General features: G+C 35.4%; 3 protein-coding genes across 3 annotated transcripts; all 3 read right to left on the reverse strand.

Annotated features, from left to right (window-relative positions):
* Nucleotides 1-1,099: 1,099 nt before the first annotated feature.
* Nucleotides 1,100-6,796, reverse strand: LOC146136798 (zinc finger C3HC-type protein 1-like). The gene is made up of 7 exons (XM_083394943.1): nt 6,554-6,796; nt 5,407-5,554; nt 4,695-4,924; nt 4,360-4,490; nt 3,490-3,661; nt 3,127-3,222; nt 1,100-2,133 (listed from the first exon to the last, which is right to left on the reverse strand). The coding sequence occupies exons 1-7, from the start codon at nt 6,794-6,796 to the stop codon at nt 1,897-1,899; spliced, it is 1,257 nt and encodes a 418-aa protein (XP_083251069.1). The 3' UTR covers nt 1,100-1,896.
* On the reverse strand, nt 6,786-7,975 carry LOC146136799 (ragulator complex protein LAMTOR3-like). The gene is made up of 3 exons (XM_083394945.1): nt 7,778-7,975; nt 7,385-7,536; nt 6,786-6,923 (listed from the first exon to the last, which is right to left on the reverse strand). Exons 1-3 carry the CDS (start codon nt 7,970-7,972, stop codon nt 6,806-6,808), a joined length of 465 nt encoding a protein of 154 aa, XP_083251071.1. The 5' UTR covers nt 7,973-7,975; the 3' UTR covers nt 6,786-6,805.
* LOC146136800 (osteopetrosis-associated transmembrane protein 1-like) lies at nt 7,926-9,842 on the reverse strand. The gene has a single exon (XM_083394944.1). The coding sequence runs from the start codon at nt 9,804-9,806 to the stop codon at nt 8,898-8,900; it is 909 nt and encodes a 302-aa protein (XP_083251070.1). The 5' UTR covers nt 9,807-9,842; the 3' UTR covers nt 7,926-8,897.
* Between the last annotated feature and the right edge of the window lie 7,246 nt (nt 9,843-17,088).

Raw genomic sequence — 17,088 nt, forward strand, 5'->3', positions numbered from 1 at the left:
CAAGATTAGGCTGCTTATCTCGAAAAAGCGACGTTTATTTTTCTGCGAGATATTGATCTTGTCTTATCGTATAGAATAGCCTCTTAAAACCTACAAAGAAAGTGTAAGACTCTTTATCACCACCTCAGATTTAGTGAGTTGGCCTGTGTCGTTTTTAGTTTATGAAGTTAAGATTTATGCTACTAATTTTTTTGACGTGTGGGTTAAAAAGCCTGTTTATAATATCTAAAACATTGCACAAGATGAGTATATTCTGTGATCGAGCCTTACTGGAGTCGTACTGGCCAACCCATAACGGTACGTAAGTACAAACAGGATGCAGCAGGCAGCGGTGTTATGGTCGTTTCCCGGCCTGCGGTACTCGGTCGGTAGAGCGACAGTCCAGGTTTGTTCAAAGGTCGCTAGTTCGAACCTCACTGCAGGCTAGTTGTTTTTCTAGCCTGACCTTTCTTGCACGATAATCCTGATAAGGTCGACTGGATTCGGTGCGTCTTGCTGAGGTACATTTAAAGTATGTCGTAGTTGTTGTGGATCAAGTTCCGAACATAAGCCGTATCGCCGCACAAACTTACAAATAATAGCGTTTCTTGTGTCCAATGCACAATTCAAATGCAGAACCCATGATAAGCTGTGGATATCATTAAGCAGGGTGGTAAATAAGACACTTAAAACTAACTCAAGTCGAAATCAAGTTTAATTAATAAGTCTGAGACAAGCGTCATTTGCACACACATGATGTAAGTCCTGTGTAATGTCAAAGCTATTTGTCCATATGACTTTTATTATTCGAAACCCGATTTCATCGCGAAAATATCGTCCGTGTTGTCCGATAAGTTATTTGTTTTCAACTCCATAAACTAAAATTTGCTTTAGTTGTTAACAAACCTATATCTAGAAATACCAGTAATTGAAATGCCTGTTCATTTTAGCGTAGGATTTTTCCCATCACCAAATCCGAAGACCTCACGCCGGCACAACTGTTTTTCAATAGCGGACATTTTCAAAATTCTGCATCTGTCATGCAACCCTCAACGAATAATTGGGACTCGTTTTCGCTGCCCAAATTAATTTCTAGCAATAACTGTTTTGTACAAGAATATAGGTGCACAATTTTACCATTTTTATTACATTGTTTAAAGTGCGCGCTTACCTTTGCTATAAACCGAGTCGCCGAATTCAGCGTATAATTTAATATTTACAACGATACTTAAATGTATAACAATACAGTTTGCCAAATTTGCGCGAAATGTGGGCATGTCACAAACACAAGGGTTGACAGATTTCGTCACACGGGTTCCATACAAATAAAACATTGCAAAAACCAAACAGGAGATAGAATTAACCTCTTACGGCTTTTAAAACAAAAAAATCAAAAACATTAGGCTATTTATTCAGTGATGGAATGACAGAAAAATCAACGTTACGAAGGCCCGTCCCTTGCGAGCGGTAGGCCTATATATCAACAGGATCAGGGCCGGATAGCGACTGTTAGAACGGCGACGGTCAGTAGAGCAACCTCACGATAACGATTCATTTAAAAGAGCGACTGTTACGATAGCGACTTTACTGGCCGGTCAGAAAAAGATATGCTCAATTTTGGGTTAATCTTAGAGTTAAGTTAGTTAAGAGTTTCTTTTATTGGAAAATGTGCACACAATCTGAAACAAAAGTTGTGCACATGTTTGAAATGGATTTCAAAATGTCCGCACATTTTCGCGTACACATTTGTGCGCAAATTGTGCAAACTGTATAGTTTGCATTCGCATCTTTGCAAAAAATCCAACACATAGAAAAAGTATACTGATGTCCCTGTTTCAAAGGACTCTTAATAATAAGGTCGCTCTACTTAAATTCGCCTTTCTAACATAACAGTCGCTATTAGTATCCAGAGCCATATCAACGGGGCGACGACCATTCCTGCAACATCATTCTGGCCGCCTTTAGGGCAACTCTGGGCGGCGTTTTAACGCTCGTTTTGGTAGGAGAAGATTTCGAAACGTCCTTGGAAGCGACGCTTGCATCCAGGGACTCTCCGTCTTCGTTGGATCCCCGATCCAGGAGAACGGAGAGGACAGTTTTCCATCCTGGGTCCTCATCTGTGTCAATTGGATGACCAGCGCTCACGTCTTCCTGCTTTATAGAACGAATAACAGGATGTGCAAAACTCATTACATGGCGTAATTAGAATATCAAAGCCTATACAGAAGTAGGAGCATTTTGAACGTTTCGAATAACATTGAAACTGGATAAGGAGTTATTCGAAACGTTTAAAATGATACCTACTTCTGTATTCGCTTTGATATTCTTATTACGTCTTACTACAACCTCCAGCCATTATGCTCCAAAATTTATTGTCAGTCATTACATGGCGTTATTCATCGGCGAAGATTGCGGCCTACACGTCATGGCCTTATTTCGCACAAAAAGTGATTTTTTGTTAAAACGTCTGCTGAGGGCTGTAAAATTAAAGTGATGTGTATATTTTAAGCCTTTACCAACCATCAAGCCGAATAACGGTTCCGTGAAAACGAAGAATAGTCTGTCGAAGATTAGTGTCCACTTTTGCGGCAACAAACACATTAAAGAGATTTGAATATTGCTTGATATGATAGCCCTTTTTCAGATTTTGTGTTGAAATGGGCAAAAATATACGAACAAAAGAAAAAAATGCGCGCAAAGCCCAAATTGTACAATTAGCGTTCTTCACATTCAGATGTTCATAAATGTAATCTTCTGCTTGACCTTTCAAGAGAATTGTATCCGACCCAGTTTTGAAAAAATAAACACTTAGTGACGAAACGTAAATGAATCGAACAACAGGAATTGTTGCAACAACGACCATTATTTTTTTTTAAACATTATTCGATTTATACCAAAGGCATTTGTGCTACAACTTTATTACTCGGGCATACTTCATGACATTTAAAAATATAAAAAAAAGGCAAATATATAGTTCAATTACTTTATTGTTGATGATTGTGGCGTTAAACACACAAATCATAAGGCTGGCGTGTTCGCACATTATTGTTTCACGCTAAAAATGCGCTTTTGTTCCGCTTTGTTTGTATGTCGGCAACAAATAATCTATCTAAAGAAAAAACAATCGAGGAATATAAGGGAACTTACTTGTGACGTTTCGACGCTTAGAGGGCGGAGAGAGACGGTCCAGGGCGACCACACGTGGTGTTGGTTTGTGGGATGAAAAAAGCTCTTTGCAATCACCTGGTAAGTAAGACGAGACGCGTAAGGGTACTTGCGACTTTAACAAGAAAAACGTACTTGTCATAAGAGAAAAGTTTTAGAAAAACAGAGGAACTTTCTAAAACTAAAATCTCGAGTCTGTATTTTTCCTGCAAAAACAAACTCTGATGGTCAAGTGGCTAACCTAACAAGGCAATTAAAATAACTAAAATGCCTCATATGTGACTGGTGGCTGCAAAAGCCTTTGATTACGCGTTATTGTTAGCAATCTCAAAGATAATAACTCACAGTTGTGTGATCTGTCATTTTGCTCTTTTTGGCCGGCGCCTCATCACTTGCTCCGCTTTGATTTTCTCCTTCGATGCAATCGCGGTCAGCGACTGAATAGAAGTTCCACAAGCCCACTTTGCGCGAGGTTTCCTCACAGTAAATACTCGGGTTCAGAGTGCTTTCCTTACAACTAAAAAAAATAAAGCACATAGAACAGTGATCAGAATAAGACATTATGAAAGCTAGTGCAGCACTATTTTATCATATACTATGAAACTAAGTATAACATTTATAAATGTAATGCTCAAATGCTACAATGGAGAATAGGATTGCTAGGGTTGTTTCAGCAAAAATAAAACAGTTGTTTTTAAGCATTTAGAACAGGTAAGGACCATACCGAGAACCACAAGCCACAAATAATGTTCAAACTAGTTGATTTACTACCACCCGCTAGTTCACACAGTGTTCTTATATCAACTCTATTGCTGAAGAATCTTAAAAATATACATTAAAATTTAAGAATTCCACAACGTATAAAATTGCACAAATATAAAAAAGACTATTTTGTTTGGAACACTATATACGGATCTGTTCATAAGTTTAATGGTGAAAATAACGGCCCAAATAGACATAAAAAGCGACATGCTTTATTATTCAAACGTTTCGGCAAATGCTTATGCTATCATCAGTGATATGAAGGCCACATCAGTTACATCCGTTTATATTATACACTTTTTATGTCTATTTGGGCCATTATTTTCACCATTAAACTATTTTGTTTATTACGTAAAAATTGCACAAATACTATTCAGTCCCTAAAGCTGGGAATTTTTGCCCCTTGTCATACAAAATCAACACGCATATTTAAGTATTTAAAAAAGTACTCACTTGGTAGTCCAGCCACACAAAGCCAAAACCACACAAGACACTTGCATGGAATCCTTCTCATTATCTTCGACTTGGTCAATTGGTAGATTTGCTTTGATAGATAAGTCAGTGATCAATTCAGAAGACAAGTTCTGATGTGAAAAAAACATAAATTTATATTTGATTTTTGTTAATATCAAATGGCAATGATTAATAAAATAATGACAATTTAACCTTATTTTTCAAACAGTGGGTCTTCATAATGAAGGCATTTCCAATTAATTGAAACTCTACAGAAAATACCAAAACTACATCGCTGAAAAAATATCCTATGTATTCTTGTATACAAATATTACCATTTCTGACAAGATTTTGTCATTGATGAGTGGCAGTTTATTGTTGAGCAGCAAAAGAGAGTTCACTCTCAGGACAAAATCATCAACTAATTCCTTCCTTGATTGTTTGGTAAGGTATTTGGACTGAAAAGGATTGAGATATGAATCGCTGCATCCATTACTCGGCCAAGAACAAATCTTCATATGGCCTGAGATTATTTTCTGCGATGCCTTCTGGCATTGTTCATGATCTGGAAGTAACATATTTTGATCAACTGAAACAACACAAAAATAAATTACACAATGTTACAAATAAATTCTTAACCGAAGGCTTGGTTTAATACTGTTTAGACCAGTGGTTCCCAACCTTTTTGTTGTGCCACCCACTTGTCAGTTTGCAAAAACCTGCGTGACCCCTTTTGCTTTTTCATTGGTTGAAAATAAGGGTAGAGTTGACTCAAAAACAAGACTCATTCACTTAAGCAAATGTTGTTCATATAATTATTAGACTAGCACGTTCTTTTACTCTTTAAAATGCTAATTTGTTTGTATTGTTTCGTTTTTTGCCAATTTTATGTTCGTCAAATAGTGCACGGCGACCCCCCTGACAACCCCTTGCACCCCCAGGTTGGAAACCACTAAAAAATGTATTAAACAAACAAAAAAAATCACATTCTTAGTCATAACAAACTGCTACACGTTTTAGGACAAATAGCTTACACGTTTCACTTACAGTTTGAAGAGTTTGACCATGGCAACCTGACAGTAACTATAGCAGCGCATGTGCAACATTTTATTATGTCTTCACCGATACATTCCCAGCCATATTGAGCCAACAAGGGAGGGCACAAAGTTAGAGGCTTGCCACACCAGTACGACAGCTGAAAGGTTGAAAAGTTAAGGAAAACTTGAAACAAAAATGCTATGACTTGTAAATAAAAATAAGAGAAATTAGATGCAAATAACAAACAGTAATGGCAGAAAAAAAAGGTACAAACAGTATGGCAAAAAGCCGGTGACCATGTTGGCAGAAGAATCAGCCATAAAACTGAAAAACTTTGTGTGAAAAAAAGGATTTTATTTTTAAAAAAACTTTTACTTTTTTTAAGTGGTGTAGTACTAGGCCATGTTCCCATTTGATACAAATTTTAACTCTATTTTATCCGTTTTTTATTCTGTGTTAGCCAAATCTATTCAGCATAAAGGCACTATGCATACAATGGCATGTTGCGCTGTGTGACCTTGGCGAAGTTTAATTTCTAAAAAATAATGCCATAAATCCTGTGATTTCAAGCAATATGGGAATATGCCTAGCGCATTAGTTTTCTTTTTAATTGAAAATTTTACTAATGTAAGTAAATAAATGCATTTTTTGCAGTGCTTTGCACAGTTAATTTGGATTTTAGCTGCAATTAACGTAGGAGTTTACCTAGTGCAACTCTTAGACTATTTTCCCGGTAATTATTCAAACATCTTAGACGACTATTGCTTAAAGATTTCCTTAATCACCTAAACAAAGATTAAACTAAACTAAGTACAGAACATAGTAAACCGAAAATCAGTTTGTTTGGATGTTATAAAATGATTTTTCGGTTTACTAAGTTTACTGAGTTCTTTACTTAGTTTAATCTTTATCATTGATATGCAACCAGAATTGTTTGTTTTCACCATTCGGATTCAGGAAGATTTTGGTATTCAAAAGAAAACTTTGATCACCTAAACAAAGCAAGTTTTATATTTGTGCTAGGTGAACACTGCATTAACCTTTAGGGGTGCGAAAAAAAAAAAACTTTGGCCAATCATGCATGTCAACCAAAGTCTGGCAAGGTTCTGCCAGCCTGGCTACACAATTATCACAAATTTCAGTAGTTAAAGGATACAGTAAAAGTAGATAATCTTCTTTTGTATTCCTCTTTCGAGCGGTTGTTGCCCAAATTCGATCCAACAATTTCAGATGATACACCGTCACCTTCACCACTGTCACACTCGCCATTGCCATTTGCTATTTTCCTCAAAGTGCCACTGATTAAATCCAGCAGAGTGTTTTTAACCTGAACCACGATGGACATCGGTGTTCGATCTGCACTAGGTATAGTCGGAGAAGCAGCTGCTGCTTCACACATTGTGTATATTTAGTCTTTCACGATTTGCTTCAAACCGTCGAGGGACTTTTTCAGTTCAGTTCCGAGGTTAAGTATCTGTCCGGTGTTTGAGGTTGCACAAGCAATAAAACTGATGGTGAGGGGTTGTCTAAAAACAATAGAATAAAATGTTTAAGGTATCAATGTAGTTCCGCCTATCAAACCAAAATAGCTCTATGGGCGTAATGCAAAAGCATTACTCACAAAGGGCGACATGTGTACAACATCAAAACAACAAAGACAAAAAATAATTACCAGCTGTTTTGATTGGGTATATAATGATTTAAATATAAATTAGTGGAAAATTTAAAGCAGACAAAGGGTAAATAATGTTTTGTCTTTTTTATTACCTTACATTGTTTTGTTATTTAAGATAAAATTGCGCTGTACATTTATGAAGTAACAATGAGTGGATAAACCTAGCACAGCTAACAAACCAACAATAGGATTAGTTTACTAAGTCTGGTAACTTGTATCAAATGTCAAGCTTTCCCTGCGAATTGCTAGGTTTTTACAGAGGGGAAAACTAAATATTCTAAAAAAGATAAACACAACGGTTAAGTGTCTTACCTGTTAAAATGCACGATTGTATGATTGCTGTACGAACAAATAAAAAAGTCGTTCTTTCCGAAGCCAAGTTTTCCAGCCAAATCTGCCGCCAATGGAAAAGTACTTAAAAAGCCAGACCTCAATGCAAATTCTGGAGCCTTTTCGTTTGCAACCTGAATAAAACAAGGTTTAACCGGTTGCACATTGTTTTCAGTACATTGCAAATAAATTGTTTATGAATATTCTTTTTAATCGTTTCCAAAATCCATATATCTATATATTTTTCAAAATTGTTTTGGATTTGTTATTTAAGGAGGCAAACCAATTTCCTGTAAACCTTTTTCCAAGCATTTACAAAACCAGCCTGATCAAATTTTTTTTTAAATATAGTTTTTTTTTGAGTATATATTTTACCTTTAACACTGGTACTCCATCCCGATCGGAAACCACAATGGCATACAATCCTTTAATGCTACTCAGCTGGCGGTAGAGGTACTTTTTCAGGTCCTCAGACATTATAACATGGCCCCCTCTAGGAAGTTTATCATAGCCTGTGCTTAACCTAGCGAAAGCAAAACATAATGGAGCACATAACACAGTGAAAATCATAGAACGCAAAATGCGGCACAACTGTATAAACTAAATTGTTTTTTTAATATACACAACGATAATAACAATACAAATTTTACAGTTCGCTATTTATTAAGGTTTTACATTGTTTGTTTTAAAAAAAAACTAAGCAATATTTATTTTAACACATGAGAAACAGGTTTCTGGGTGGATTTGCAAATAAAGTACAAATTATTTGAGTCAGGTATGTTGAACCTGCTTTTTAATGACAGTTTCAATCATTAATAACATATCTGTAAAATCAGCATTTTAAACCCTAATAAAGTATATATAAGCAGAAACTAACAAAAAGCTTGTATCTATATATCCTGATTGTGTATTGATAAAGGACGGCTAATTTAGCAAAGCAAAAGAATGAAACAAAATTAACCTGACATTATGGACATGAATAGCAACAAACTAATGAAGAGTCTCAAAAATAAGGTCATACACACCTTATCTTGTTCAAAGGCATCCACGATCACACATATTCGCAAAAATTACAAAAAATGCTGGAGACTAGTCTGGAAAGTATGACAAATTTGTTTGAATATTTGGGTGTTCGGTCTGTTAAAAAATAACTACAGGGTACACAAGTTTACCATACTTTCCACAGTGGCTCGAATGCCAGTGCATTATTAGGTGGGTGCACACTCAAGATTAATTTGTTTTGTGTACACACATAATTTAGCAAATTGCATTTTTGTTTTGTGTGTCCTCGCAATTAACTAATTGCACAGTTAAATTTCTGGTATAAGGCTGGGTTTTGGTAGAATTGCAAACCTCAGGTATGGCATACAATTGCACACAAAATTTAGAGCCACACACCCAAGTGCCAGAAAATGCAGACTGGCTGACTCCTGTGAGACAGGAGGGTATACTTAACATAGCAACAGGTAATACAATACACACACTAACTAGCAGTCTACTCAGTGTTTGTGAGCCTCCTATGACCAAATGGATATCTGCACCCAAATATCAATTCCTGTTCGGCATGTACCCATAAACCAAGGTAGAAGAGGAGCGGCATGGCAAACATGAATGCCGCAATTTCCCAAATTTCGCCAGGGTCGCTCATTGCAAGGCTGCACTTGTAATGGTGGCCCCATTCCAGTCTAGTATAGTTCATGGAGTCAATTAGATCACTGCATAACTTTTTGTCACCTTCAACCTGCTCGTAATAGTCATTTGCATGACAATAAAGGTTATTGCAGGCTGTGCAGACACTTTGATTGGATGGCGATACGTCACCATCCAAATCTCGAAAGCAATCAAGAGTGTTTTCGATAAGCTTCAGCAGTTTTTTGGTACTCTCCGTTGGACGATAAACTTTCGCTTCACCGGTATCATTAACATCGAAGCAACGATCACACATCGACTTGTCCCAGATAGTTTGTATAAAGTTAAAGGTCACCAATACGACCTGAACATTATCGGCTCTCAGTATTTCTTTCTTGCAGTCAACCGAACTGTTCTTATTGTCCTCATCCAGCATTATTTTGTAGAGGTTGTTGACAGTCATGAATTCTCCAACACAGTTTTCACAGTAATGCAGGGGTCTCGCATTGGCAACCGTGCAGTTGATGAACTGAGAAGTTGCATTGCTAAACTGCTGCAGGTATTTCATGCATTCTTTGGAAACAGCCCCAGCTGGCGTTTGATCGTTTTTACCATTGTGCTGTGACCAACTTTCTTGCAGTAATGTGGTTGTTCTTCCATTACTGCCAACAAACAAGCTTTGTGTCCATCTTTCGGCAGAACTGAAGTTTCTGTCAAGAGACTGTGCTGTGCATCCCAATAGAAGAATTAAGTAAATGTATTTGGAACTATCCATAGAGATATTCCGAAACCTATGAAACCAAACACACCACAACAGTGTAAAAATATATGTATTTACAGAACCTTACATGCAATATCGGTGACATAGAATTTCATTAACCTAAAAATGCGAATGCAGTTTGCCTCAGCCTCTGGGCTTGTCTTGTAAGGACTACAGATCTCGAAGCAACACGGCCAAAAAAATGCGATGAGCGGGTGCACCCTTGCCTATTTAACATATGGAAAATTGTAGAGTGCATGTTCAATTTTTTTGGGGGCAGGTTTGATTTAAAAAAAAATGTGGGTGCACTTGTTATACTTTCCAAAGTGGCCTCTGGGCAACCAAAGGGAAAACGCTGTTCAAAAGAATAAAACAATCAACATTTTTTACACACTACTTATAGCAATCTAACTTAGCCAGGAATTTTATGAAAAAATGTTATTAAAATAATTATATTCATATTAAGGCAAGTACTGATTGATTACTGATTTAATGATGACCCACTTGCCCAACTGCAATTGCGCATAGCAAAAAGGCTGATGTCATAAGATATATTGCTGGACTCATTTTGTTGATCAGTGACAAATTATGTTAAGTTAAACGCTAAATAAAACTTCTGATTAGTGGACAACCGTCGGCCAAGCGAGTGTCAATTTTGGCGTTGTTCTAGAATCCTACCAGAGAGTTGAAACAATTATTAAAGCAACGCACGATATTACATGGTGTCGGATTGTCGGTTAGTGTTTGGATACACGAACCAAGTATTTTTTTATTATTTAACAATATTTCTAAATCTACCCAAACCCAAATAATGTTCATTGTGGGATGATTCTAGACCAGCGACCAAATTTTATTTATTATTAACCCTGTTATTTTTCTTGATACTGAATAATTTTGACAACCACTGCTTGTATTGCATGGTTATTGGGAGATTTGGCTAGACTGCAGTCACATGACAAACCATAGAATACTAATTACATGTAAGGCTCACCGCCTTATTTGCATACTGTTCCGCATGATTGACACTTACTTCGGTCGTGAATGTAAACAAGCTTTGGCATCAAAAATCGTTGTATTGTGTATTGGATTTTCATCACTGACGTTCAGAACTAATTTTATCTACTAATTAAGATCAAATTAGGCTTTTACCATCGTAAAGGCCTCTCCATACAACTACGATCGTATAAAATGTATACGTATAGTCGCGGTCACCTACACCTGTGCGGTAACGAAGCTGGGAACACACAATAAGACCTAAAAAGCAACAATACCTAAAGCAGACAAATCTATAAAAGCAAAGTATTAAGACCAACGACATAATAAAGCCAAATACGCAGTAATATCCAGTACAGCATAATATCAAAATCGTCTGAATAAGACCTAAATCTGTCGGAATAAGGCCTAAATTTATCAAAAGAATGTCTGAATTCATCGGAATAAGGAAAAATTCATCGAAAGAAGGCCTAATGGCCAAAATAACGCCCGAACCTGTGGGTAGAGGGCGTTTTGGTGACTACGTTTGGACGACCTAGTCTGACCGGCTCAGTCAGGGGGCCGGCGTTCTTAATGGGTGGAGTTAGAAAATGGGTTAGTGTTGAAATTATTAGGGGAGTTAGTGATGTACTTTGGGGGTTGGTTAAAGTGTTGTTTAAGCCTGATTATGAGCATTTAGGTCTTATTCCGACGGATGTCGGACTTATTCCGATTTAGACGGTACTAATAACATTAGGTATTAGTCCTATTTTGGCCTTATTTCGAATTGTGTTTTATTCTGACGTTGGTGTTGTTCTTATCTCGGTCTTATGGCTGGAGTCCAACGAATCTAATTTTGGTTTTGCGCAGTTATTTTTCTACAATTTAAAAATAATTTAAATAATAATATATATAATTTTTAAACAAAATTTTAATATACCAACTTTTTATATGGAATAATATTTACACATGGTTTGATATTGTAAATTGTGGAGTAAAGTGTCCAATAAAAGATGGGGCAGATGAAAAATTGGAATGGTTAGAAAATATTTTTATTTAAGAACTACCTTCTTGGAAGGTTGTTTATATTAATTTGCTTAAATCTATTGCAGGCACTAACAGCTATTTTTATTTAAAGGAAAATATAGAAAAACACTACAAAGGTGAAAACAAAAGACTTATGGCAAAGCCCGCATTGGAGGGATTAGTGTTCACCACTAATCAGAATAAAATAAATTTTATTCTGCTTAATAATCGTCTTTTAAAACAGCTGGATTATGTGTGCTTACACATAGAAGTATATCCACCACAAAGCAAATATCAAATTGTGTTTTATTTAGAGGCAACTTGGCTACCGGGCAAGAAATCCGGATATTCACCAGGTGTCATATGGTGTAAAGCATGTAATAGAAAGAAAAATAATAAAAAAAGCAAAGGCGGTAATACAACATATGAGATCAGAAATGTTTGGATAATACTCTGTGAAGATCCCTTCCCCCCCCAAAAAAAAATAGGCAAATTGAATAATAATTTGGTGTTCTGTTATTACTTGATGTACCGGTAACAAATAAAAAATGAATTGCTGTTAATGGACTGAAATTAAATAATTTAACTTTTATAATGATCCCTAATGGCCAACTAACAAATGCTAATAATACATCAACGATACTACAATCAAGACATATGTCATAAATAAATAAAATACAGGGGTTCAACTTTAAGTTGAGATAACATTTATGTGCAAATAAACTGTTATAATAAAGATTTAAATATATTGTTTTTTATTTATATTATTTTACATGCCTCTTTCTTATTTTGTTGGCATATCTCTTGCAAACTTGTAAAATTCTTATTAACCTAAATTTTAAAAACATTTTCAAAAAGCTTTTTACTAAAATTGTGTCCCAAAACCCTTGTAAACAGCATAACCATAAAAAAAGTCACCGTTTCGCTCTGTTCATAATCACATTTAGCCATTTTACTCAGAGTTTTATTGAACTTACTAAAACGAATGCTAGAAAGTATGTCAATTATTACCAGAGAGTCGAACCAGAACCGAACCGGTTTTGGGTCATTTTTTTCAAAACCGTAACCGAACCTGGACCGGGTTTTGAACGATTTTAAGGAGCCGAACCGGAACTGAACCGAATAATTTGAAAGAACATGAACCTTAACCGAACCCGAACCTGTTAACAAAGCGGTTCACTCCAGCATGACGTTACAAATTGTATTTTAAAAAGTCAAGTTATTCCATGTTGTATGAACAAATTTGAATATTGAATAAAAAAACATTGATTTTTTTATATATTTCAATAAAATTTGCCGTTTTTTTCAATATGTCACCTAACTTTGATTGAATGACTTACTATTCAAAGATTATTCTCTACATTTATTGATCTACATTTTTAGATTTAACGCAACTTATATTATATCCGAACCGGAACTTTATGAACCGGCTTTGAAATAACGATGGTCGAACCGAAGCTGAACCGGAACTTTTAAATTGCTCCGAACCGAAACTGAACCGGATTGCGAAAAAATCCTTGAACCCGAACCGAACCTGAACCGGAATGGAAAAGTCAAACGGTTCGACTCCCTGATTATTACTTCATTGAAATTAATTTGATCAGCTTTTTTGTTGCGTTCTTTGCTAAAAGTAAAATACATATAATCAAAAAATATGAGCACCACTCAGCAGGCATCTTTAGATGGCAATTTTCTTTTTCCAACCTGAAAAGAAAGGCAGAATTCGAGGTTCTTTCATTTTCAGGTGCACATAAAACTTATAATGCAAGTCTTTGTACTTTTTGGACACCTTGTGAATACAGTATCCAGCAACATATATATACTAACATTTTACTTTCAGCTTTATTTATAAAATAGGATTGTAAAGCTGTATCTTTTTCTTTGTTTTAGACAATTTCATTGAATAAATGTAAAAGTTGGTTTGCAGCTTCCAATTATGGTAAATTAAAAAATAACTTATCAGCATTACAGCAAAATTTCGGATATTGTGATATTATACAACCCGGTTGATATTATATATATATTTTTTTTTAAATAACTGCAACCAATCCGTAATTACTTCATAGGCTAGAAGGGAAGCTGAATCTCTCCCGGCAGGGACACTAAACTGATGGTTGCTTCTGCTGTTGGCTTGATTAGTGGTTGTAATTCCACTTCTTGGGGAACGTTAAGCAGTTCGGCTATTACCTCCCTTGTCAGACCAATACTTGACATGTTAAATTATATTAAAGTGACAAAATAAACATGGATATAATTAGAAAAGTTCGTGCATTAACTGAAACGCTGAATAAAATACGCGAAAACGCGAAAATAATACGCAGGTCAACAAACGACATGAATACTCTACCTATAATTGCCGCCGAAACCCGTGTTATTAACAAATCGTGTCAGTGTTACTCATGGGTGACGAGACTTCTATGTAATTAGTATTCTATGGTTAAACAACAAACAGCTGTGGTTTCAATAAAAACAAATTCTGTAAATCAGGTCGTACTAATATGCAATGATTTTTAAATTAATTAAATGGGTCTGTTTTAGCACATATCTTACTATAGGTTAAATGTTACCACTTGATTTTATTTAGTTTGCGCTGAATTTATTTTAAATGAAAAAACAAGATAAAATATGTTATTTCTATGAACTACATTGTAAATTTGTCGTCAAGTTACGATTGTTATCTAATAATGGACTGTTTTAGGATTGGGCAGAAACTGGGAAAAATTAAATCACATTTGCAACTGTTAACTAACAATTTATTGTTAGTTATTTATAGCAAATTTGGATGAATTTAAAAGTTATCTGATTTAACAAATAACCTTTGAGAATGTATCGATTCAAGGTGGGTTTAATATGAGATAATCCTTGTGATATATTGCACAATTTTAGCTTACTTTTCATAAAAATAAATTGACCTAAAGGCCCGTTTACACTACAGCAGCACTGAGCTGAGCAAAGCGTAATTTGCATTTAAATTCTATTGTGGCGAGCGTTTCACGCTTTGCTAAACTCAAGCCCAGTGCAGCTATAGAAACACGTTACGTTTGGGGCGATTTTTACGCCCAGCGCAGCTCAGTGCAGCTGTAGTGAAAACAATTTCACGCCCAGTGCAGCTCAGCTCCGCTCAGTGCAGCTGTAGTGTAAACGGGCCTTTAGGCTACAAAAGTTGCCTAATCGTTAAAAAACTGTAAATAAATATTTAGCAAAGATTGTAGAGATAGATAGACTTGGTTAGACAATACTAAACGTTGATATCTTAGATTGCGTCGAATGAGACCAGCATCGCAATAAGAAATCTGCCGGGAATGATTCCCCAGATTCAAGCCATTGCTATGCGAAATGCTCCCTGCAATTACCGGAAGGACATTGCAGGGGCTGGAATGTTTCCGTTACAAATTACTGACTTCACGAAGTTGCTGGTAAGTAGACTTGGTTTTAAATCACCAGCTTTTATAATGTGATAAGGTTAGATGTGAAATTTTATGAAGATATGTAAATTTTTATTTGAGTTTTGGAGTTTGGTGTTAAACATATGTCTGTAGTTAAACGTTTATTGCCGGTAGAAAGGAGAATAGTATCCTGTGAACAACGTCCACCAATGCAAACGCATTTATATAATAAGTTTTTATTCCGTTTAATAGAAACATCTGCCTTCTGAATATGTCAGCACCCTTTTCCCAATTGCGGTTCAAAAAGAAGAGGTAACTAATAAATGCCTAAAACGTTGGTTTCTGCGTTTACTAAAGACTTTTTGTGCAGAATGAGACTTCAGGACAACCAGAGTCCTTTACTGAGAGAGTTCAGATAAATGATCAAAGTGGCAATTCTAACAAGAACGCAACATCGCAAAAAAATGCAATAACTGTAAGTTTATTATTTGTTTTTTATTAAAAAACTATCAGAGTACATATTTTCTCTAAAATTTAACAATTAAATTCGATAGAATAAAAAATTAAATTACACTATGGTAAAGACTGGCCCATCAACTTAGTAGGATTTCAGACTGTCAGTGAAAACCAACGTAGACTATCGCTTTACAGATGGAAAAATTTCAAACAACCGCGGTTCAAAATGCAAATGGAGAATTTTCTTTAAATGTTACGCAACCGGAAATGGACAAAATGGGCAGCACTATAGCAATGTGGATAAAAGCCATATTTACTTTGGTAGGTCGGCATTTTGTTCCTGCTTCATTCAGTATTATTTATGTTAAGCATTTATCTTTCATATTTGATTTGCTACTTCTTAGGTGTCTTCAGAAGTGGTCTATGCGACAATAGTTGATTTAAGCTGGCTTCAAATACACTTTGGTGTAAGTGTTTTGCATCCGTATCGTGTTATTAAACAATTATACATGAACTTAGAAAGTATTCTTAAGGATAAATGTTTAAAAAATAAAAATAAGCTGGTTGAGTCTTGCTTTCCCAATTAGTAAGGATATCTCAATATATGATCACGGGGGTCCTTGTATTCACATAACTTTAAAAAATATTTTCCGTTTGTTTAAAAGTACTACAGAAGAAGTAATCAGCTAAAACGTTAACAACGATTTTTTTAGATTGGAAATCACCGTGGAATTAAGGTAAATAATAGTTTTATCAGTATCATTAAAATAAGTATTCAACTTATCGTAGTTTTTGTAATATTAATTCAGTTAGTTCATTTGTAGAAAAAGTGTCGAACCAGAGAAATAACCCGTCAGTTGGCTGTCACTCTACCACCTACCTTGGCTGGAAATCAAATTTTGCTTTACCAGCTATCGAAGAAAATTTTACGAACCAAGGTAAAACGATGTTCAAGTAGCAATAAAGCGTAAAAAAACCTGTTGGTTTGTTGTCCAATGTAAAATTTAATAAAGTAATTGTTGAATTTACAGTTTGAACCTTCCAGTTTAGTGCAATGCATCGTTTCTCATAAAAGGCTGAGGAAAAATTATAGACAGGTAAAAGGCAATAGTAAAAAAATGTAAAACGCTAAATTCAAGTTTTATATAAAAACATTTTGGTTAATATTTGTTTTTAAGCTATCTCAAAAACCGAAAAGTTGTAGCAACAATCCATATATGAATCACAAACAGGTTTGCCATTTTTATGTTTATCGGTAAAACTTTTTGTGTTTTTACATTAGTCATATATTTATTAAGGAAAAATCCGCAGCGAATATTGCCTCAGTTCAACATTTGCAAGGTTGTGTGGAGGATTCTAACAAGCGCAATGAGAAGGTTTGTAGTCGTTAAGGCTGCGAGTAAATACAATTTAGCAGGACATACTTATTTCTAAGTGTTATTTAGAAACAAGAAGGA

Source organism: Ascidiella aspersa, chromosome 8 (assembly GCF_963924565.1).
Source record: "Ascidiella aspersa chromosome 8, kaAscAspe10.2, whole genome shotgun sequence".
NCBI classification, from domain to species: domain Eukaryota; kingdom Metazoa; phylum Chordata; class Ascidiacea; order Phlebobranchia; family Ascidiidae; genus Ascidiella; species Ascidiella aspersa.

Coding starts and splice junctions, on each gene's coding strand:
- LOC146136798 (XM_083394943.1), bottom strand. CDS start 6,796: ATGTGTGAAGCAGCAGCTGCTTCTCCGACTATACCTAGTGCAGATCGA. Junction 4,925..5,406: donor ATGGTCAAACTCTTCAAACT/GTAAGTGAAACG, acceptor TGTTACTTCCAG/ATCATGAACAATGCCAGAAG. Junction 3,223..3,489: donor AAATGACAGATCACACAACT/GTGAGTTATTAT, acceptor CTTACTTACCAG/GTGATTGCAAAGAGCTTTTT.
- LOC146136799 (XM_083394945.1), bottom strand. CDS start 7,972: ATGATTTTCACTGTGTTATGTGCTCCATTATGTTTTGCTTTCGCTAGG. Junction 7,537..7,777: donor ATGGAGTACCAGTGTTAAAG/GTAAAATATATA, acceptor TGTTTTATTCAG/GTTGCAAACGAAAAGGCTCC. Junction 6,924..7,384: donor ACAATCGTGCATTTTAACAG/GTAAGACACTTA, acceptor TATTGTTTTTAG/ACAACCCCTCACCATCAGTT.
- LOC146136800 (XM_083394944.1), bottom strand. CDS start 9,806: ATGGATAGTTCCAAATACATTTACTTAATTCTTCTATTGGGATGCACA.